The sequence below is a fragment of the Spea bombifrons genome, chromosome 11 (assembly GCF_027358695.1).
Source record: "Spea bombifrons isolate aSpeBom1 chromosome 11, aSpeBom1.2.pri, whole genome shotgun sequence".
Taxonomy (NCBI): domain Eukaryota; kingdom Metazoa; phylum Chordata; class Amphibia; order Anura; family Pelobatidae; genus Spea; species Spea bombifrons.
The window spans coordinates 6,267,396-6,289,922 of record NC_071097.1 but is presented as its reverse complement, the minus strand read 5'-3'; the positions used below and the strand labels follow the sequence as shown (position 1 = coordinate 6,289,922).

At 51.7% G+C, this 22,527-nt stretch overlaps 4 protein-coding genes across 4 annotated transcripts; 2 read left to right on the top strand and 2 right to left on the bottom strand.

Annotated features, from left to right (window-relative positions):
* Positions 1 to 16,348: 16,348 nt before the first annotated feature.
* LOC128468883 (histone H3) lies at positions 16,349 to 16,826 on the bottom strand. Its single transcript, XM_053450700.1, has one exon. It carries the CDS (start codon positions 16,824 to 16,826, stop codon positions 16,416 to 16,418), a length of 411 nt encoding a protein of 136 aa, XP_053306675.1. The 3' UTR covers positions 16,349 to 16,415.
* A 668-nt stretch (positions 16,827 to 17,494) lies between these two features.
* Positions 17,495 to 17,842, top strand: LOC128469039 (histone H4). Its single transcript, XM_053450836.1, has one exon. It carries the CDS (start codon positions 17,522 to 17,524, stop codon positions 17,831 to 17,833), a length of 312 nt encoding a protein of 103 aa, XP_053306811.1. The 5' UTR covers positions 17,495 to 17,521; the 3' UTR covers positions 17,834 to 17,842.
* An 890-nt stretch (positions 17,843 to 18,732) lies between these two features.
* Positions 18,733 to 19,188, bottom strand: LOC128468972 (histone H2B 1.1-like). Its single transcript, XM_053450778.1, has one exon. It carries the CDS (start codon positions 19,112 to 19,114, stop codon positions 18,734 to 18,736), a length of 381 nt encoding a protein of 126 aa, XP_053306753.1. The 5' UTR covers positions 19,115 to 19,188; the 3' UTR covers position 18,733.
* Positions 19,189 to 19,443: 255 nt separating this feature from the next.
* LOC128468934 (histone H2A type 2-B-like) lies at positions 19,444 to 19,974 on the top strand. The gene has a single exon (XM_053450746.1). It carries the CDS (start codon positions 19,468 to 19,470, stop codon positions 19,858 to 19,860), a length of 393 nt encoding a protein of 130 aa, XP_053306721.1. The 5' UTR covers positions 19,444 to 19,467; the 3' UTR covers positions 19,861 to 19,974.
* Positions 19,975 to 22,527: the final 2,553 nt, after the last annotated feature.

Below are 22,527 nucleotides of genomic sequence, written 5' to 3'. Positions count from 1 at the left end.
ATGAGGGCAAAGCTTACCGCACCATCAATGTCTACCGGTCGGCAATTTCGGCTTCTCATGCTGGTCTTGACGGGTGCCCGGTTGGGCAACATCCTCTGGTTTGTCGCTTGATGAAGGGTGCCCGGCTTACCAGACCTCCCCGTCCTAGGTATTCGTCCACTTGGGATGTTTCTTGCGTTCTCTCCTTTCTAGTGTCTTGGCCGCCCAATGAGTCCCTTTCTTTGAAGGACTTATCGGCTAAACTACTTACCTTGCTGTGTCTAGTTTCCTGCAAACGGGTAGCGGACGTTCGCGCCTTGGATGTTGACAATCGCTCTTTTGACCCTTCGGGAGTTACTTTCAATATATCCAGGCGTACCAAGACTTCTATCCAGTCTGTTTCTTACCCGGCTTTTCCCTCTACTCCTTCCTTGTGTCCTGTAGCTTGCCTTAAGGAGTATGAACTGCGTACGGCACATTTGCGATCGGCAGTTCATCCCAACCTTTTTATTTCCTTCAAGGCTCCTTTTGGTCCTGTTTCCTCCACGACCTTGGCGCGTTGGTTGAAGAGGGTTCTGGGGCTGGCTGGTGTGGACACCTCGGTCTTTGGAGCTCATTCCTCTCGCAGTGCGGTGGCCACGAAAGTCATAAGTCTTGGTGGCCGTTTAGAGGATTTGATGAAGGCAGCGGATTGGTCCAGGCCATCTACGTTTAAGGAGTTCTATTTTCGTCCGTCATCACATGTATTCTCTCCTATTGTTGCTCAGCTTTAAACTTGCAATAGGAGCCTCCGTGTCTTGTCATAAAATTGTATGATTTTGCTATTACCATGACGCAAAGTCATGATTTTATTAAAGACACGGAGGCGAGTATTGCTTCCCTCCCTTCTTCCACTGCGTGGGACTCATTCCCACCCTCTGGCCTATGGTTTGTATGGGGGGCTGTTCTTGGTTTCATTTTGTTTATTTATTCCTGGTCACTTGTCATGTGTGCGGACGTATATTATCTACAGGTTGTCCTTTTTGTACCGTACTTTCTCTTATTACTACGGATCATTTGTCGGTCATTTCGCAGTCTTTGGTTTTGCCTGTTTTCCTGTTTACCATACGCTGGAGTTAACCTGTAGATTCCTGTTTTCTTGTCTTCCTACAGCCTGATTTTCTCGTTCGACTTCTTCGTTCCTGCCCTGTTTTCCACGGCAACTCCAGTTGGTGGTTTTTGTCTCTCCGCGGACGTCTCGTGTTGTGGTACTGATCAAGTTCGCCTACCAAAGAAAGAGGATGATTTCCGGGAGCAGACTTATGTTATAGTGCATGCTGTATGGTGATTGGCTGTTGGGGCCACATATTGTGTACTTTGTTTTTTCTGTTAAACTTTATTGCTGCTATTTGTTCCAGTAAAGAAAGAGTTAAGCAATACTCGCCTCCGTGTCTTTAATAAAATCATGACTTTGCGTCATGGTAATAGCAAAATCATACAATTGTCTTAGCATTGTTGATTGTATAGGTGTGAAGTGTTTCCCCTGTTATTGTGTGAGTTAACCCTTGTCTTAAGACCCCCTGTAGGTATGACTAGGTGTCACTGCTGCATACCTAACTATCAATTACATAACAGGTAGCTGTTAATCCTGTGAGCTCCTGTTATCCCTGTGTCCTGGCCATTGTCTGTCTTAAGCCAATTATATGTCTATCGTAATTCCACGTCTACGTCCCCAGTTAATGTAATTATTTATGTCTCGTGTCATCCTATTGTGTAGCAGGATTTGATCTAATTACTTCCTTCCTGACATGGTAATTAGATCATGTGATATTTGTCTTGCCCCTTTTCTTACTTGTGTATATATAACTCTGTATTTGTCTTTAATAAATGAGTCCTGTTGTCACCTCAACATGAGTGTTGACTGATGTTTGGGGTGGGCTGTAGCCTCGCTGTGTAGCTAAGCTTCGGATAGCCACAGTGCCAATGCAGCTAGGGTGCAGCGACGTCCCCCCTTCTATCTACAACGCTGGTTCTGCCCGGCGCTGAAGGGGTTACTTGTTGGTGTCCCGTCAGGAGGAAGCAACGTTTGGCGGGAGTACCCAGTCGGGGTACAGGTCGGTCCCGTCACACCGATAACTTTGTCGGAAATTGAATTCGCTGTCAAAAATTCCCCTCCGGGCAAGAGCCCAGGCCCGGATGGCTTCACGGCCATTTATTATAAAAAGTTCCTCCCGCTTTTGGGCCCACATTTGGTAACTCACTTCAACGCTATTGCGAGTGGTGAACCCTTCGACCCCAGAGCGCTCGATGCCAGCATTGTCGTGCTTCCTAAGCCTGATAAAAATTTGGACCTTTGCAGCAGTTATCGGACGATCTCGTTGATCAATGTTGATGTCAAGTTATTCGCCAAGGTCCTTGCCAACCGCCTCTGTCCCCTTCTACCTGGCCTGATTCACCCGGATCAGGTGGGGTTTGTGCCAGGGAGGGAGGTGCGAGACAACACGATCAAGGTCATTGATTTGCTGTCACATGCACACCACTCTGGTACCCCTCTAGTCTTAGCCTCAATGGACGCCGAAAAGGCGTTTGATAGGGTCTCCTGGCCCTATCTGTTTCGAGTCCTGGAGGGTATTGGCCTGGGCCTTAGGTTCCTGACGTGTATACGCGCTCTATACTCCTCCCCGGTTGCCCGGATTACAGTTAATGGCATACAGTCTGATCAGGTCGCTCTCTCCAACGGTACGAGACAGGGCTGTCCCCTCTCCCCCCTTTTGTTCCTCTTGGTGGTCGAGCCCCTCGCGGCAGCTGTCCGCGCTCACTCGGATATCGCAGGGGTTGACGTCCCTGGTCGCTCCCATGTGATCTCCCTGTTCGCCGATGACATCCTAGTGACGCTCTCTGACCCTCCCTGCGTTGCTGTCAGTTCTCGACCGCTTCTGCTTTATCTCTAACTATAAGATTAACCTCCAGAAGTCGGAGGTGATGGGGTTTCGTTTAGCGCCAGAGTTGTCCCATCGCATTCGTACCACTATGCCTTTCCGTTGGAAGGATGATTGTATTAAATACCTGGGGGTTCTCATACCCGCGGATCTGTCCCGGATCCGGTCCCTCAACTTTGATCCCCTTTTGAGCTCCCTCCTATCTGATCTCCACAAATGGGCCTTCCCCCATGTGTCCTGGTTTGGGAGGGTCAGCGTCCTCAAGATGAACGTTCTCCCCCGTTTCCTGTATCTGTTCCAGACGCTGCCTATTTTTCTCCCTCGGTCGTATTTTCGAAAATGTCATGGGGCCTTTCTCCGCTATATTTGGAGGGGCAAACCGCCTAGACTTTCTTTCTCTTACCTGACGAGACTTAAGACATTGGAGGGGATGGGCCTTCCTAACCTGGAGCTCTATTGGAGGGCTGCTCATCTTCGTCGTGTGGTGGAGTGGTCTGTTGGCGCGCGCCGTCTCTGGGTGTCTGTGGAGGCTGCTGCGTTATCCTGCCCGATTGCCGCTCTCCCTTGGATTGCTAATCCTCAGCGCTGTATCTCTCACGCTCCACACCCCTTGATAGGCCCCACCCTGAGAGCCTTCGGGCATGCTGCGAGTACGGGGGGTCTCGTGTCCGTTCCCTCCCCCCTGTTTCCCATCTCGGGTCACTCGGATTTCGCCCCGGGCCATGATGTGGCCCGCCTAGCGCCTCTTACACCTGCCGGTGTCTCCACTCTACGTGTATGCCATGTGACGCGGGGCCCTACTCTCAAACCCCTGCCTGAGTTGACTGGGACGGCGACTAACTCTTTCCTGACTCTTTTTCTGTACCACCAACTCAAACATTTCCTCTCCTCCACCGGGGCCCTGGGTGGGGGCTCTCGCACGCCCACTGTTTTTGAACAACTATGCCTTGAGGCGCAGGAACCTCCGCACCTGCTCTCTGCCTCATACGCTATCTTACTTTTCCCGGCGGTTATTACTAAACCCTACTATTTCAGCCTTTGGGAAAATGATCTGGGCCTTTCCTTCTCACTGGAGGATTGGGAAAGGATGCTTATGATTGTTTACAAAGGGACCGTGTCTAGCAGGGTGCAGGAAACCTTCTTCAAAATTGTTACCCGGTGGTATAAGGTGCCCCTTGATCTACATAGGTTTCTGCGTCAAATCCCCCCGACGTGCTGGCGTTGTAATTCCCATATGGGTTCCCTCTTCCATATCTGGTGGACTTGTCCTGCTATTAGGCCCTTTTGGGACAAGGTTGCCGAGGTTATTCGGGAGGTGTCGGACCCTACGTTTACGGCTACTCCGGCCGCTATACTCCTCCACTATAACTCGGTCCCGTATCAGGCCTATAAGGGCTCAATTAAGTTCCCTTTGATCAATGCTGCGCTTACTACCCTTCCCCGCTCCTGGAAGTCTGTCGTTCCTCCCTCTGTTTCTGCCTGGTTCCGCAGGGTGGAATTTATCTACCAGATGGAAGTCCTTTCGAGCGCCTCCAAGGGCCAGGACCATACGGTGGAGCTTAAGTGGTTCTATTGGCGTTCCTTCATATCCTCCCTGGATGGTCGCTCGGACCCCTCTCTGACATGATTCTCTACGCTCTTTACCCCTCCACACCGGGTCTCTGATTTGATTTGTTCTAATTTTTTTTATTCCTTTTTTATCTGCACGCCACACAGGTCTTTGTTTTAGTTTGGTTTACTTTGTTATCATAAGTACCCGTCTTATCTGGGTCTTCTGACTCGATTCTACTGCCGTTTGGTATTGCCGTATTCCGGAGCTCGTTGCTCTCTCTGGGTACTATGTTTATTTCCTGCTCCGTATGCTCGTATTGTTGCCACATGTCCGTTACACAAATCTATCTGCTATTGTCTGTAACTGTAACCATCTATTGTTGGGCACTTTGTTGTGGTACCCTCTCAGACTGTATCTGTGCGGGCAATTGTCGCTCTTATTGTGGTGCTCATTGCCTACCTCATTTGTGCCTTACTATTGCTGTAACGTTGTGTAATGTCATGTTGTTTTTCAATAAACAAAGAATTAATTAAAAAAAAAAAGGGGAGGTTCTGGGGGTTTAAATCTTTCCTGCCCTATTTGGATAGGCGGGGCTATCTCCTATGCTACCGGGAAGTAACAAGGAAAGGAAATTCTCAGGTAAGAATTTAATATTTCTTTCCCGACAGGCTAGGTTTAGGGAGGGGGCCAACCAGATTTACCGCTACCCGGCTAAAGGGCTCGTCTATAATGGAGAGGGGGTGAAGGGGCGCTCTAGCATGGTCCCCTTTACTCCCTACCCGCTGGCACACATTGCAAGTCCGGCAGTACTCTGAAAGTCTGGGTCAGTCGATGATTAGTCTTGGTCACCCCGAGGTTGCCGGTTAGGGGGATGTTGTGCCCTATTCTCAACAAGTCATGTTGGTACCCCCCCCCTTTGGTGTCCCTTCTTGTAAAAGGCAACTTGTCCCATAATACACAGTTTGGTGGCACGTGCAGGGCCCCTGGGGGGGGTATATAAGGAAGGGTCGTGGCCAAAAGGTGCAATTATTTTCAAGAGAATTTTCCCGCCCATCCCTCCCCTAATTTTGGCATTTGCCAGGTACTCTGGTTTGTTAAGCTGGTACGGTGCAGGAGTTAACCATCTAGGTATGGTTGTGGTGCACAGAGGTGTAAGTGCAGGACACTCCAGGGGCATGCGCCCCTATGAATCGTAGGGTCATGTGACTGCCGCTCTAGGGGACGCCCGCAGTTCCAGCAGAGATACAGGTGGACACGCCCATACCAGCAGGTTATTAATTTGGTTATTAAGTGGTTATTAATGGTTACAATTGGTTATGTTTGCTTTCGTTTTTGACAATAAATTATTGATATATATTGTGTCAAATTTGTGTGTTTATAATATTTGACACTTTGTAACATATTAATAAAGGTTGAGTGTCGCGGTGCTGAAGTTATTTTAAGTCCGCACCGCGGACAAATAATTCCATATCTGACGTTTAATAAAGTTTTGAAATAAAGAAGTGTCTCTTGTTTTTATTTGTAAAAGAGGTACCGAAACTGGACGCTACTTCATTCATGGGTATCCGAATTGGACAAGCTCGTCTGTGACAGCTCCAGGTTAATCGGTGCTGTCTGTAGTAGTTGTTGTGCCCATCAGATGGGTTAAAATGTGTGGATATATTAATTATTGGTGATTTATGTATTTTCCCCATATATGTAGGGTTTATTTGTGTAAACTTTGTTCTCTCTCATGTCCTATCCTATCCATGTGCCACATGCCCTGCCCCCGGACTGCTAACCTTGTATAACCCGGACACCGTGGAGACATGGAAAGATAATCCATCAGAGGTGGTTAATTCCTTTGTGTTAGCATTCAATGGGTTAATCTAATGTTGATCTAACTCAGTTTCTTTGTACATGCCCTCCTTATCTGTTCTGGCAAGAGGTGTCATCTTCCCAGGACCCCTGTGGTGATTCATGGCCTAACTGATAAGGATCCTTAGTTATAGGAATTCCATATCTATTTTAAGTGGAGGGGTTTTCCATCACCTTTACCCCACCATAATTTATTGGCACATCAAAGATGGGAACCAATTTTTGGAAAAGGTATCATATAATTGGCCATGTGGTCAAAGGGATGTTTTCTTGAAACAGAATCTGATTTAGGGGCAATGCAGCGACCTCAAAGCAGAACTTCACGATATACTCATAAGAAACCATCTGGACTTAACGAGTACCCACAGGCCGGCTTATTGAAGAAACTCGTGAGTGAGGGTCCTGTGTTTAAGTCCCATCATTTTAAGAACTGTTTGCCATTTTGTTTTTCTTTTGTACGTCTTGTTTTTTTGTAATTGTGGCACTGTGTAATCTTTGTCTTTTTGTTATTAAAATATTCATAATCCAAGTCTGTCTTTGGGCTCTAGTATAGATATCCACAAACCCTAAGAGAGGATAACACGTTACCGTATTGTTATTAAGTTCTAGAGGATATATATATATATGTTGTTTGCCCGGGGTGGGTTGATATATATATAGAGATAAAGGTTCTAATTCGGATTTCTCATGAATCCGGTATCAAAATCGTGAGTGGTGGCAGACTACCTGGGGGATAAAGGCAGGATTTGGGGGTTAATTTGGTATAACTGATGCCTTTGAGGGGTGAAGATAGTAAATAAAGAGGCCTGGTGCTATTAACCCCTTCATGCCCACACCCTCCACATTGTCACGGCTTGGCAAGTAGTCCTGACCGTGACAAACTTGGTGGCAGCCAGTGGCGGAACTACCGGGGTTGCAGGGGTCATGACTGCGACCGGGCCCTGGAGTTCTGCCAGTCAGGGGGGCCCAAGGGGTGCCGAGTGGTCGTTTTCAGCAACCGCTCGGCGCCCTTCTGTCTCCTCTGCCTCCGCAGCCGCCTGCCTCAGGGCTACCCCGACTGCAGTGGTGGGAGCGTGAGGCGTCTGTCATGCCGGGGCTCAGCAGTGAAGCTGTGTCACACCTGTGACAGAGGCCTCGCGCTCCCACCACAGGACTGCACGGTAAGTGACCTACAAAGGGGGGTGGGAGAGGGTAGATAGTGAGAAGGTGGGGGTAGGAAGAGGGTAGATAGTGAGAAGGTAGGGGTAGGAAGAGGCTAGATAGTGAGACGGGGGGTAGAGAGAGGATAGATAATGAGAAGGTGGGGGTAGGAAGAGGGTAGATAATGAGAAGGGGGTAGGGAGAGGGTAGACAGTGAGAAGGGGGTAGGGAGAGGGTAGATAGTGAGAAGGGGGGTAGGGAGAGGGTAGATAGTGAGAAGGGGGTAGGGAGAGGGTAGATAGTGAGACGGGGGTAGGGAGAGGGTAGATAGTGAGAAGGGGGTAGGGAGAGGGTAGATAGTGAGAAGGGGGTAGGGAGAGGGTAGATAGTGAGAAGGGGGGTAGGGAGAGGGTAGATAGTGAGAAGGGAGGGAGAGGGGGTAGATAGCCTGAGAAGGGGGTTCATGGTGTGAGAAAGCGGTAGATTGGGTTGGGGGAGGCCCTTAACAGATTCTCGCACTGGGGCCCTGAGGCTTCTAGTTACGCCCCTGGTGCAGCAGTGGGATAACTAAATCATTTTTCCATCTTTTCTGTACCAGATTTCAGTGTTGCCGAATTTGCTAGTTAATCAGGGCACTAAAAAGAAATTGTTTCTCAATTTCCAAATGCTGAACTCGGTGCATACTTAGTATATTTACACCTCAACAGCCACCCCCACCCCCCCTTTCTCTGTTTTTCTTTTTTGCTATCGCTTGTTTGGGCCGGTTTAAAATTGAGTACCAAGCGCAGTCCAAGGCAGCACTAGACCATCTTTGCCGTGAGAGATTGATTCCCTGCTGGGAAAAAACTAAAGAGGAGCTAGTACAAGCATTGGTGGACTATGACATACAACAAGCAGCACAGATTGATACCTGCAGCTGATGTCAGTGACGCTACGAGATCTGGAGATCCCTTGGACTCTTATCTACAAACTGTTTTCAAATACGTGGACTCAGCAAATGTAAACCTAAGACTTCAGCTCATCCTTAAATATCAGGAGGCTGCAGAGCGCCAGGCGGCAAGAGAGCTTGAACTAAAACCAGCAGAGTTGGAAGGTTAAGTGCCTCGCCTATCAGTGTTGGTTCGAAAGACTTTTCTGCACCCAAACCACTGCCAATGGCACGAGTATTTTTGGATTGGGGAGCAGGGAAGGATGTAAGAGATGTGGGGGTATCGAATAACATTCCTACTAATGTGTTACTGGGTACTGATTTGGGTAGGCTGTTATCAAAGTATATGCCTGAGGATGATACTTGTAATTTATCCAAGTCTACTAGGGGCCCTACTATAGAAAAGGCAGTGTGTAACAATGTACCAAGGCAGCCTCAGGGGGAGAGTGGGCAGAAAGGTTGTGCATGTCCGTCTGTGCCAGAACCCAGGATGTCTGAGGTGCCGTGCGAGAAGGTGGAGGTTTCGCATCACTGGGAGGGAGGGCAGAGTGAATCTGTGCCAGAGCCAGGGATGTTTGAGGTGCTGTGTGAAAATGTGAGGGGGCCACCGACTGTGAAGAAGGGCAGAGGGTGAGTGAGTGTTCCTCTGTGTCAGGATTAGTTGGTTCCCAGGGTCCTGTATGTATGCCTCCTTGGAGTGGAACAGGTGGAGTGACAGAGGTTTCAGCCATAGCTGTGGTAACCTGGCAGCAGTCTTCCCAGAATTAAAGGGCAAGGGCTGACTCGGCCTGTGGACTCAGAGCATGTGTCCGCAGGGGAGCACACTGATGGTGAGACCAGGGGATCTGGAACCATGTTACCCTCCCCTCCAGCAGCTCAGGGGCAGGAATCTATTGCAGAGTACTTTGTTGACGCTGAGACTCAGGCACAGAGCCCCGAATTCCAGCAGACTCAGCAGACAGATCCCACGTTAGAAATACTCAGGGAACTGGCCTATGCCACTGTAGAAAAGGAGTGTCTTGTTATCGTTTGGGCCTTGCAAAAACTACAATCGTACCTACAGGGCCGGCCTTTGGGGTGTGCGACCGCACAGGGCGCCACACTCCAGGGGGCGCCGCCGCCGCCGGGTCCTCCCCCGCCGCCGCTGCTGCCGCCACGGGGTCCTCCCCCGCCGCCGCTGCTGCAGCCACGGGGTCCTCCGCCGCCGCCGCGGGGTCCTCCTCCTCCTCCGCCGCCCCCTCTGCACCTAAATGAAAACATTGTTGTTTTTTTTTGTTGTTGTTTTTTTTAACTTTATTTAACATGGAGGATGTTAAATAAAGTTAAAAAAACCAACAACAAAAAAGAACAACAATGTTTTCATTTATGTCCCGGGCAGGGGCGCCGAGCGGTTGCTCGTGAAGTTCTCAGCAACCGCTCGACGCCCCTTACTCTCCGTGACTCCGTCGCGGTGCCGGCGCTCAACATGAAATGCCGGCAGGACTCCTCAAGGTAAGTTAGGATAAGGAGAAGTAGGGAGAGCAGGGGGATAGTTTGAAGGAAGAGGCAGAGGGGGGTAGTTTGAAGGGGCAGAGGGTGGGGGGTAGTTTGAAGGGGCAGAGGGTGGGGGGTAGTTTGAAGGGGCAGAGGGTGGGTAGTTTGAAGGGGCAGAGGGTGGGTAGTTTGAAGGGGCAGAGGGGGGGTAGTTTGAAGGGGCAGGGGGGGGTAGTTTGAAGGGGCAGAGGGGGGGTAGTTTGAAGGGGCAGAGGGGGGTAGTTTGAAGGGGCAGAGGGGGGGTAGTTTGAAGGGGCAGAGGGGGGGTAGTTTGAAGGGGCAGAGGGGGGTAGTTTGAAGGGGCAGAGGGGGGTAGTTTGAAGGGGCAGAGGGGGGTAGTTTGAAGGGGCAGGGGGGGTAGTTTGAAGGGGCAGGGGGGGTAGTTTGAAGGCACAGGGGGGGTAGTTTGAAGGGTCAGAGGGGGGGTAGTGAGGGGGGGCGCCAGAGGAGTAGTTCGCACAGGGCGCCGGAACACCTAAGGCCGGCTCTGAGTACCTACATGGGCGCCAATTTACTGTGATTACTGATCGCAACCCCCTACACTGGTTACACAGGGTGGCTGGGACAAATAGGAAACTTCTCTGATGGAGCCTAGTTCTCCAGCAATATGAGTTTGCCATACCGGACAAAAAGGGGAGTACGCATGGCAACGCCGATGGTCTGTTAGGCCAAGGGGAGGATCCCACCTAATACGCAAGATAGAGGCATGTGAGCCTCCTCCCGCTGTGACCGGTCATGCCGCTTTTTGGACCGGATGTTCCTGGACCCGGAGCGCCGCCTGGGCACCCCCGAGATCGTGGCCGCTCCCTCAGGATCACCCCAAAAACGACGGCTGAAAGCTGTATGGACATTGCGGAGCTCGGTGGCCTACGTGTGGCGCCGGACTGTCTGGGCAGGGCGGGGTTATGTGGACATGGTTTATGGCCTTTTTCCTGTGTTGGACTGTATGTAAGCCTGTGTGTTTCCCATATAAAGAGTACCTGTTTTACAACACTACGATTCCTGTCTTGTTATTGAGGTAAGCCTTATCAGGGCGGTATTGCTATACTTCCGTATACTACAGCGCCGCCGAGGTTCCTGAAAAGCTGTGTCCTCTGCTATGATCACGTATTGTGCTTTTCAGGACAATAGCCCCACTGTGTAGTTTAGCTTCGGCTATCCACAGTGGTAAGGCCCCTTCTCTCTGCAACGCTGGTTCTGTCTGGCGCTGAAGGGGTTAATCACTGGTGTCCCGGTGGCCATGGGGTGGAGGAAGCAACGTTCGGCGGGCGTACCCAGGTCGGTCCCGTCACATTGCTGGTAGCGGTGGGATGCTTCCTCAGTACCGAGACAGCCCAACCACTACCGGGACTAACAGGCTTGGGGAGGGAGATGTGACGTCCCGGGCACGGAAAGAGTGCGTTGTCCCAGGGTAAGGGAGCACAAGTCAGCGGAGGTAGTCGGTCGGACTAGCCAGATCCGTGACACATATGCATCTACTTTTTCATTTCCTACTTCTTTACAAATCTTGCTTATTCCTAATCTTTCTTCTTTTTGCCTTATGGTTCTTTTTTGTTTCAGATTTGTATGTTCTTCTTTATGATTCTCTTTTTCCTTTTGATTCTTTTCCCTTGCTCCTTCCTATTCTTTCTTGTGACGGGACCGACCTGTACCCCGACTGGGTACGCCCGCCGAACGTTGCTTCCTTCGCCCCATGGCCACCGGGGCACCAGAGATTAACCCCTTCACTGTCTGTGGCTAGCCGAAACTGAGCTACACAGGGTGGCTATCGTCCTGAAAAGGACAATACGTGATCATAGCAGAGAACACAGCTCTTCAGGAACCTCGGCCGTACTGTAGTATACCGAAGTATAGCAATACAGCACCCTACCGCCCTAATAAGGGCAGCACCGAGGCTTACCTCAATAACAAGACAGGACTCGTAGTGAGGTAAAACAGGAACTGTCTTTATTTGGGAACACAGGGGTATTTAAACAGTACAAAGGATTGAGTTACGTCCAATCGACACACAAGGGAATTGCGTCCAATAGACACAAGGGAATTGCATCCAATAGACACAAGGGAATTACATCCTGCCCTCCTTTGCATATGACTGAGTATTAGCACTCAGCCCAGTAGGGGGTCTCTACTGTAGTCTGTGTAAGGAGGGAGGGGGCAGGACATGTGGCACCTGGACAGGGTAGCAAACAAGGGGAACAAAAGCACACACCATAATCACAACATATACTGGGAAATGCAGGTATCACAAACAAGAACTATCACAGACGGCACCGATTAACCCGGGGCCGTCACATCTCCCCCCCATAGTCCGGCAGACCCGACTAGACCCCTAACGGGTCGGCTTGGGGCTGTCCGGGAAAGATAAGTGGGCATTAGGTTGTCTCTGCTCCCCAGTCTTTGGAGTGTGGCGCTCTGCACCCGGGCCCATAGTCTGTAGGGAGAAGGCTGGCACTCAGGCCCCTCCAGAAACCCATGGCATGGAGGCCTCTGTGACAGTCCCCTAGCTCGATTGCTCCTACAAAGGTAGCACTTACCAGGCCAACGTCTGCCTCTCCCGGTGTGTATACCATTCGCTGGAGAGAAGTGCCGACTGCCCCCTCTCCCTGGAGGGTACCCAGCCTCTGGGGAGGGATGCCGCCTGCACCCCCTCCCTGTTGCTCCCTCTGCCGCTGGGGAGATGAGCCGACTGCCTTATCTCCCTGGATCCCTGTTGTAGGTGCTGGGCAGAGGCCAGAGGTGTTCTGCCCTGTTGCTAGCGCTTCTGCTGGGGCTAAGGGATCTTCGGGTCCGGCCTGCAGCTGGGGGAAGGGAACGGTGTCCCTTGCTACCATCTGCTGCTGAGGAGGGAGGGCCGGTTCCTCTGCTCCCGGGATAGTGGGCTGTCGCTGGGGAGACTGGCTGGCTGTGCCATCTCCCGAATATGCAATCAGCCGCTGGGGAGGGATGCCGCCTGCACCCCCTCCCTGGCTCTCCTTCTGCCGCTGGGGAGATGGGCCGGCTGCCGCATCTCCCGGGATATCTGCCAGCCGCTGGGGAGGAGGGACGATACCCTCAGCTCCCATCATTGGAATCAGCCGCTGGGGAGCGCAGACCGGTTCTTCTGCTCCCGGGTCTGTGAGCTGCCGCTGGGGAGACTGACCAACTGCGCCATCTCCCGGGTCCTCACTCAGCCGCTGGGGAGGAATGCCACCTGAACCCCCTCCCTGGTGCTCCTTCTGCCGCTGGGGAGATGGGCCGACTGCCGCATCTCCCGGGATATCTGCCAGCCGCTGGGGAGGAGGGACGATACCTTCAGCTCCCATCATTGGGATCAGCCGCTGGGGAGCGAGGACCGGTTCCTCCGCTCCCAGGTCTGTGAGCTGCTGCTGGGGAGACTGACCAGCTGCGCCATCTCCCGGGTCCTCACTCAGCCGCTGGGGAGGAATGCCGCCTGCACCCCCTCCCTGGTGCTCCTTCTGCCGCTGGGGAGATGGGCCGGCTGCCGCATCTCCCGGGATATCTGCCAGCCGCTGGGGAGGAGGGACGATACCTTCAGCTCCCATCATTGGGATCAGCCGCTGGGGAGCGAGGACCGGTTCCTCCGCTCCCGGGTCTGTGATCTGCCGCTGGGGAGACTGACCAGCTGTGCCATCTCCCAGGTCCTCACTCAGCCGCTGGGGAGGAATGCTGCCTGCACCACCTCCCTGGTGCTCCTTCTGCCGCTGGGGAGATGGGCCGGCTGCCGCAACTCCCGGGATATCTGTCAGCCGCTGGGGAGGAACGTCAGTTGTCCTTCCTACCATGATTGGTGACAGCTGTTGGGGAAATCCAGATGATGGAGATGTAGGCGGGGCAGGGCAGAGGTCAGCAACTTTCTGCCCAGTTGCCAGCGCTTCTGCTGGTGTGGGTAACAGTGCTGGGCAGCGGACAGCGTCACTCTGCCCTGTGGCCAGCTCTTCCGATGGTGGGTCCCTGCTAGCAGGTGGGGACCCTTCGCTGTGGGACAGATAGACACCAGCAGCATTCTGCCCTATTGCCGGTGCTTCAGCCTGAGCGAGGATTGCTGATGCAGGACAGATGTCAGCGATGCTCTCTACAGGTGCCAGCGCTTGTGCTGGTTGGTCCTCGTTAGCCGGCCGGGACACCGTGCTGGGGGATGAGCAGAGGCCAAAAGCACTCTGCCCTGTGACCGGCTCTTCTGCCGGTCTGGCATTTTGCGGTGCTGGGCAGAGGATCGCGTTGCTCTGCCCTGGTGGGTCCCTGCTAGCAGGCGGGGACCCTTCACCGTGGGGCAGGCAGAGGCCAGCGGCACTCTGCCCCGCTGCCAGCATTTCAGCCGGAGTAGGAGGGGCGCTTGGTGCTGGGCAGAGAACAGCGTCCCTCTGCCCTGTTGTCAGTGCTTCAGCTGGAACTGCAGGATCCATCGACTCCCGTGTCATGCAAAGGCCGCCTTCCAGCAGCCCTAAGTATTCCATCTCCAGGCACCATTCCCTGTAGACTAGCCCTTCTAAGTCAGCTGCCAGGGTCAGTTCTTGGGAAAGCGGCAGCATTTCCTCGCGGTCCTTGTACAGGTCCCAGAACCTAAAGCTCTCCGAACTACCAAAGTCGTCTTCTGCTTCAAAAGCTTCCCAATCTAAGCCAGGGACATAGAGGTCCTCACCTTCCGGAGAATAGTGATTTCCGGACCCCCACTCCTGCTGGGCTGCAGCCCAATATAATGCTCGATATAGGTCCCCGAGCTCGAGCTCCTTCGCCACCAACTTCTCCAGTGTGGCTACTTCCTCCTCGGTGGGCTGCCATCTCATCCGGCGACGCCGCAGCTTAAACAGCTCCCCGAAGCGTTGTTCTGGGGTAGGCAGGTTCTCATTTCTGCAGTTGTACCAGTTTTCCATGGCATCTTCCCACAGCTCTAGCCGAATCAGGGCTCTCCATTCCAGCCGTACTTCCTCTGTAATCGGCCCTCCCTGTATCGTCAGGGCGACCTTAACTCGAGTCTCAAAGTCCCATAACGGAGCTTCCAACTTATACTCATCAGCTCCTCGTGACGCATTCCTCTGTAGATCCAGGTCCACCTTGAACTGCCGATCCATTTCCATTACCGTCCTACAGACTGTTTCTGCAGATGGAGTGGCTCCGTAGAATGCCATCCTCCTCTGTAATCTGTTGCGGAACTTCTTCGTTGCCTGTTCCCGACACCGGCTCAGTTCTTCTGCCATAGCTGCCACCGATGTGACGGGACCGACCTGTACCCCGACTGGGTACGCCCGCCGAACGTTGCTTCCTTCGCCCCATGGCCACCGGGGCACCAGAGATTAACCCCTTCACTGTCTGTGGCTAGCCGAAACTGAGCTACACAGGGTGGCTATCGTCCTGAAAAGGACAATACGTGATCATAGCAGAGAACACAGCTCTTCAGGAACCTCGGCCGTACTGTAGTATACCGAAGTATAGCAATACAGCACCCTACCGCCTTAATAAGGGCAGCACCGAGGCTTACCTCAATAACAAGACAGGACTCGTAGTGAGGTAAAACAGGAACTGTCTTTATTTGGGAACACAGGGGTATTTAAACAGTACAAAGGATTGAGTTACGTCCAATCGACACACAAGGGAATTGCGTCCAATAGACACAAGGGAATTGCGTCCAATAGACACAAGGGAATTACATCCTGCCCTCCTTTGCATATGACTGAGTATTAGCACTCAGCCCAGTAGGGGGTCTCTACTGTAGTCTGTGTAAGGAGGGAGGGGGCAGGACATGTGGCACCTGGACAGGGTAGCAAACAAGGGGAACAAAAGCACACACCATAATCACAACATATACTGGGAAATGCAGGTATCACAATTAAGAACTATCACAGACGGCACCGATTAACCCGGGGCCGTCACATTTCTTTTTTCCCCTTATGATTCAATCAACCCAACAAAACACACAAACACACACAAACAATTCACGAGGATCTTTCCTGTTATTTTCCCTTTCTAGTTCTATACACTCAAGGCTAAAAGGCAGCCCCCAAAAAGCGAGAAGGGGGGGAGGGGTGGGTTTTGGAGCGCCTCTGGTGTGTGCCTTCCCACTTAATTCTTCACACAAAAGGTTCTTTTCAGAACCATCATATCCTCCGAAAAAGAGAAAATAGGCGTTGAATCACCCGGCCGCGGCTATGTGGGCCACCCGCTGAAAGCCTAGCCCCATACTTGTGTGTTATGCATGGATTGACATATTCGGCCAGCGCGCTCGCTCGGAGCTCTGTCCGTAACATAATAGAGATAAGGGGCGGGGGGCTTAAAGATTGTGCTTTGCCGTTATTTGTTATGCCCAGCCAGGCACTCGGCCACTCAACGGCTCGCTCGGTAGTGGGATAACGGTGTAGAGATATTTCAAGCTTGGGCGCAAGCAACAGGGTTAATTTCGTGCATGCGAAGGGAGACACAAAACACAAGCTCGTTTGAGTGACAACGTGGTGGCTCTTAAAAGAGCCTTTGTGAGGGGTGAGGGGGAAACAGCGTTTGCCCACACCACGTTTACTTAAGCACGTTCTCCTCTGATCCTACGAGCCAGCTGAATGTCTTTTGGCATGATAGTAACCCGCTTAGCGTGAATAGCGCACAAGTTGGTGTCTTCGAAAAGCCCCACGAGGTAAGCCTCGCTGGCTTCCTGGAGAGCCATAACAGCAGAACTCTGGAAACGTAGATCGGTCTTGAAATCTTGAGCAATCTCACGGACCAGCCGTTGGAAAGGCAGCTTTCTGATAAGCAACTCCGTAGACTTCTGGTAACGGCGGATTTCCCTAAGAGCTACGGTGCCCGGGCGGTAGCGATGTGGCTTCTTCACACCACCGGTAGCTGGAGCGCTCTTCCTCGCAGCTTTGGTCGCCAGCTGCTTCCGAGGAGCTTTTCCCCCGGTGGACTTACGGGCTGTCTGCTTGGTGCGAGCCATGCTGGTGCGTGCCGATCTGATTCACCGACGGGTACAACAGAACTGTAACGATTATGTGGCCAACTCAACCCCTTTATAGAGTAGCGGTGAATGTGATTGGATACGCTTAATCACGCCCCTCTTTTTCATAGGCTAGGACGATGGTTTGAAAAATCCAGACTTTGATCAAGAGACTTCGGTGTGGAGCGTTATCTTTTTATTTATTTATTTTAAGTAAATGCTCGAATCGGTCATTTATTCGTTAGCTGCGGTTCTTTTTTTATTTATTTCTTCTCCTCTCTTTTGGTCAGCCTCCTACCTAGTGAACCTGTGTACTGGCTGACCGTTAACAGCGATACGGCGAAAGCTAAAAGCCCGCCTTTATCTTGGTCTCCGTTTGGCGTTTATTTACAGCGATATGCTGCCACCTAGTGGTAAATGAGGGATCGTCGAAAGGGATCACGTGGAGGTGAGGGAGGCAAAAGCATTAAGGTTTTCCGCGGGCGGGCTTTTGATATTCCTAAATAGCCAATCGGTGTCTGGGGCACGCTTGGAAGCTTCTCCAGCCAACCAACGAGAAGCATATATTAAAAAAGCAACGCCCCCTTGAGGCAGAATGGTGTAGTTCCCCATCAGGTCCGTCCAATACGCATAAAAGAAAGCGGGCCGGCCGTAGGCGAGTATTGTGCTGTGGAACTCGTGGAGTAAAGGTAATCATGTCTGGCCGTGGCAAAGGAGGTAAGGGACTCGGGAAAGGTGGCGCAAAGCGGCACAGGAAGGTGCTTCGGGATAACATCCAGGGCATCACCAAGCCTGCTATCCGCCGTTTGGCTCGCCGAGGAGGTGTAAAGCGTATCTCTGGGCTCATCTATGAGGAGACCCGTGGTGTGCTCAAAGTGTTTTTGGAGAATGTGATTCGTGACGCAGTCACTTATACTGAGCATGCCAAGAGGAAAACCGTTACTGCTATGGACGTGGTGTATGCCTTGAAACGCCAAGGCCGTACTCTGTACGGTTTCGGAGGTTAAGCTTGTTGACTCGTCACCCTGAAACACCCAACGGCTCTTTTCAGAGCCGCCCACACACTCTCTTAGGCTATGATCATGTTGTCCCCGTGTCTGCCCGCGTTTTTCTATGCATGCCTTGAAATAACCAGCTTAACAGTGGCTGGGTCTGGCTATAGATTGTGCTACTGGCAGGATCGGAGTGCTGGGCCCGTTTGCCGAGCATGTGCTGGGATCAGCAGCTGGTGTCCTCCAAAGGCTGGCCCATGGCTGGCTTGAAGGGGGGCCGGCCCAGGGTTTGTAGGTTCCGTCTGTGGTGTAGTTCTCTTAATTCTGTATGTCCCAGTATGTGAGTGACTTTTATTATGCCTTCGTCGTCCCCTCATGTCTTATCCTGTCCGTGTGCCACATGTCCTACCCACGACACTACCGAGTCATATCTTAGTGGGGTAAGACTCGGCGCTGCCCTTTTCAGGGCGGTAGAGCGCTGTATTGCTATACTTCCGTATACTACAGCGCCACCGAGGTTTCTGAAGAGCTGTGTCCTCTGCTAGGATCACGGATTGTCCTTCAGGACGATAGCCCCACTGTGTAGCTCAGCTTCGGCTAGCCGCAGTGGTAAAGCAGCCTTTCTCTCTACAAAGCTAGTTCTGTCTGGCGGTGAAGGGGTTAATCCCTTAGATCCCAGCAGGAGAAATCAGCGATTAGCTGGAATACCCAGTCGGGATACAGGTCGTTGCCATCACAGGAGCCCCTTCACCTTGGGCTTCTCTTCCCAAGCAGTCTGGTCGATGGGCACAATACCCCAGCTAACCTGGAGAGCTAGCAGTCCGACAAAAGTGCTAGATCATTCACATAGCTCTGAGACAGACCATGTAGGTGGCTCTCAAAAGAGCCTTTGTTTAAAGAGAGAGAACGAGAACTTTACTTGGCGCTGGTGTACTTGGTAACAGCCTTGGTGCCCTCTGACACAGCGTGCTTGGCCAGCTCTCCAGGAAGGAGGAGGCGTACAGCAGTCTGAATCTCCCGAGAAGTGATAGTGGAGCGCTTGTTGTAATGGGCTAGGCGTGAAGCTTCCCCGGCAATGCGCTCAAAGATATCGTTGACAAACGAGTTCATGATGCCCATGGCCTTGGAGGAAATGCCAGTGTCTGGATGCACCTGCTTTAGTACCTTGTAGACATAGATCGCGTAGCTTTCCTTTCTGCTCTTCTTGCGCTTCTTTCCGTCTTTTTTCTGAGTCTTCGCAACAGCTTTCTTAGAGCCTTTCTTCGGAGCAGGCGCAGATTTCGCTGGATCAGGCATCGCGTCTGCTTTCTTTTCAACACGGAACACAAGAAAACGTGACGAATACTGAAGGGTTACTGCGCCGGGCCCTTCCCTTTATAGGCACCGCATGCAAATAAGGCCGTTCTGCTGTCTCGCGTCCGATTCGATGAGGTTGTCACGTGTGCAGATGCGGCAGCCCATGAACCGCAGTGCCTACACCGATTGGTGTCTCAGACTATGTCCACCCGATTGGATGTTTTGAAAAGGAACCAATCAGTGACGAATAGCGTCACGGGGGGAAGCTATAAATAGCTGGGTAAGTGTGCGGCGGTTCATCTTTAACGTGTTTCTTAGTCGGTTATCAGGGTGGTTTTTTGTCGAGAGATATCATGTCTGGCAGAGGAAAACAAGGTGGAAAAGTTCGTGCTAAGGCGAAGACACGTTCTTCCCGAGCTGGTCTGCAGTTCCCTGTTGGCCGTGTGCATAGGCTTCTTCGCAAGGGTAATTATGCCGAGAGAGTAGGGGCCGGCGCACCCGTGTATCTGGCAGCGGTGTTGGAGTATCTGACTGCTGAGATATTGGAGCTGGCTGGTAACGCTGCACGCGACAACAAAAAGACCCGTATCATTCCTCGCCACCTGCAACTTGCCGTTCGTAACGACGAGGAGCTCAATAAGCTGCTCGGAGGGGTCACCATTGCTCAGGGAGGTGTTCTACCCAACATCCAGGCGGTGCTCTTGCCCAAGAAGACCGAGAGCCACAAGCCTGCCAAGAGCAAGTGAGTGCGGTAATCGGTAACCGCAGGGCAATTAGCCAACACCACCAAAGGCTCTTTTCAGAGCCACCCATAATCTCTGGAACAAGCTATATCTGTCTTGCTATAAACTTGCTGCAAACTTCTTTATAGGCAACTGCTTTCCACTGCAGTTTTTCAGCCCGATGTTTAGTTGCTGAGCTTCACGGTGGCTAAACACCATTCATACAAACTACATCATACACCATACCCCGTTTCAGGGCTAAAATTCGAGGCAAAGCTGCCAGCACTTAAATGGATAAATATGGCTCTCAAGAAAGGTGGGTGGGCAAGTGCTACCACACGGTGGCAGCATTGCATAAGAAATTGTGGTTTACCGCAAATTAATGTGGCAGAAGCCGGGGAATCCCTCAGCTGTGTGATGATCGTGTAGCTGGCAATGGTCTGGGGAGCGTATTAATGAATTTGATAATCACTGAGAGAGAGCCGTGAGTAGCTCCACTGTAGACATCTCCCTTGCCTCTGAAAGCTTAATTGCTAAGAAGGGATTAACCCTTCCTATACCCCAAAGTAGTGATGCGATGTTCGGATCAGTAAAGTGAATCGGATCATTTCGAGTCGGTCATTGAAATGATCCGATTCATGATCCGAATCTTCGGATCACTCAGTGTGACTCATAGGAGTTACTGTTTCCCCAGTCCCTCCCTCCAGTCAAACTAACGTTTGGCCCCGCCCCTTTCATTAGCGTCAATGAACCCTCCTGCCTGCCTACTCTAGCGATGTCACTGAAGGCAGAGAATCGTTCAGAGATTCGAACCATTCAGAGAATATCACTGACACCACACTTTTATAAATAAATACATTAATAATCTTCACTGCCCCCAGGATTTAGATTCACCTTAGATTACCCACTTTAAGATTGCTTTTAGATTGCTTTACCTCTAACTGCACCTTTAGTTAACTTTATTAAATTAACCCTCAGTCCTCAGCATTAAATTAACCCTAAACACCCTGTGACGGATCGTCCTGTGCCCCAGAGTGGACACATCCGCCTGTCAGCTCCTTCCCTCTCCCAGTAAGCGGACACGCTGTGGCTGTCCGAAGAAAGCAGTCACAGACCAGCACTTCCCTCAATCATGAGACAGAACTTCATGCTTTGAGGTTAAAAACAGAACTCCCTTTATTACAAACACACAGAACTTATATACAATCTCCATTCACTGTGCACCGAATCCAACCCCCAATCCCATCAGTCACATCCCATCACAAATCCCATCAGTCTACAGGGGATGTATCAGGTGAGGGGATTAAGGGATACAATGGATTCCCCCACCTGTGTTATCCCCCCTGTAGTGCGGGTGCCGTCTGGGCAGATAGGGCTGTGCTGGCTGATTAAGAGCCCCAGCCAGATTATAGGATCGTCTCTTTGAAGGCTGGAGCTGCAGCCACATTCAAACCGGCTACACATAAATATAATAATAATAATAACAGTGAAGACCAGACATGGTTCGTCACACACCCCATTAACCATTACTGCCCCTAAATTAACCCTAAAGACCCCCATTAACCATAACTGCCCCGGCGCGGCTATCGGACCAACGCCGGCTGTCCCGCGGTCCATCTCGGGGGAAGCTTCAACCTACTGCCGCTCGGTTCCCCTTCCCTTCCTACCCCATGTATCACCTGCCCTACCCATGGACTTCGGCTCTCGTAGCCCAGACACCCCCGCAGAGACTGGGGATCCCTTGTCACTGGAGCCGCTAGAGAGGTCGCAATCAGGCGGTGCGGCTATCGTACAAACGCCGGCTGTCCCGGGGAAACTTCGATTTGCTGCCGCTCGGGGTCCCTACGGATATTGCGGGGCTCGGTTGCCTAAGCGTGGCGCCGGACCGTCTGGGCAGGGAGGGAAGATGTGTGCCTGATTTATGACCTTTTTATCACCTAATCTGTAGATAAGCCTGTGTGTTTCCCCAATAAAGTCTGTTACTTCCCTGGAACGTTAGTTTCGTCTAATGCTTCAGGGACCCGCTGGATCACTAATTGTCATTTTCAGGACATTTACGGCACTGTACTCAGCTACACCTCGGCGGGCTGCGGTGCCGTGAAGCTAGGGTCACCGGACCAGCTCGTGAGCCCTGCTCCGCTAGTGTCGGTGTGACGGACCGACCAGGGACCTCAGGTTGTCCCTCTCCGCCAAGAGCGACTTCTCCCTTCAAGACAATAATTCCCCGCAATCTGTAGGCAATATCCCCAAGCAAAGTAAAGGGATATCGCTATCCGGTACCCAAATAACCAGGCAAGACTAGTCTTTAGGTACAACAAAAGGAATAACTGTTTATTATGGGACAGGTGTCGCCTTTTATAGGTAGGGACACCACGAGGGGAGGAGGAGCAATACAACAGGACACCGGCACCACTAAGTCTGGGAGATAAAGAGCACACATTATCTTTATTAGATTATCTCTCAGACCTTAGTGTGCCGTGTGCAAACTTTTACAAAATAAGGCAATAATATACATTTTTATTAATAACACATTAAAGAGTTTCATGTCACTGGATAACATTATCTGAGGGGTAGGGTGACTGTAGGAACCATCACATTACTCCCCCCCTTTGTTTCCAGTGACAGACCCGGCTAGACCCCAACGGGGTCGGCTTAGGGCTGTTTCTTTGGTTAGGTGGCTAACTCCGATTG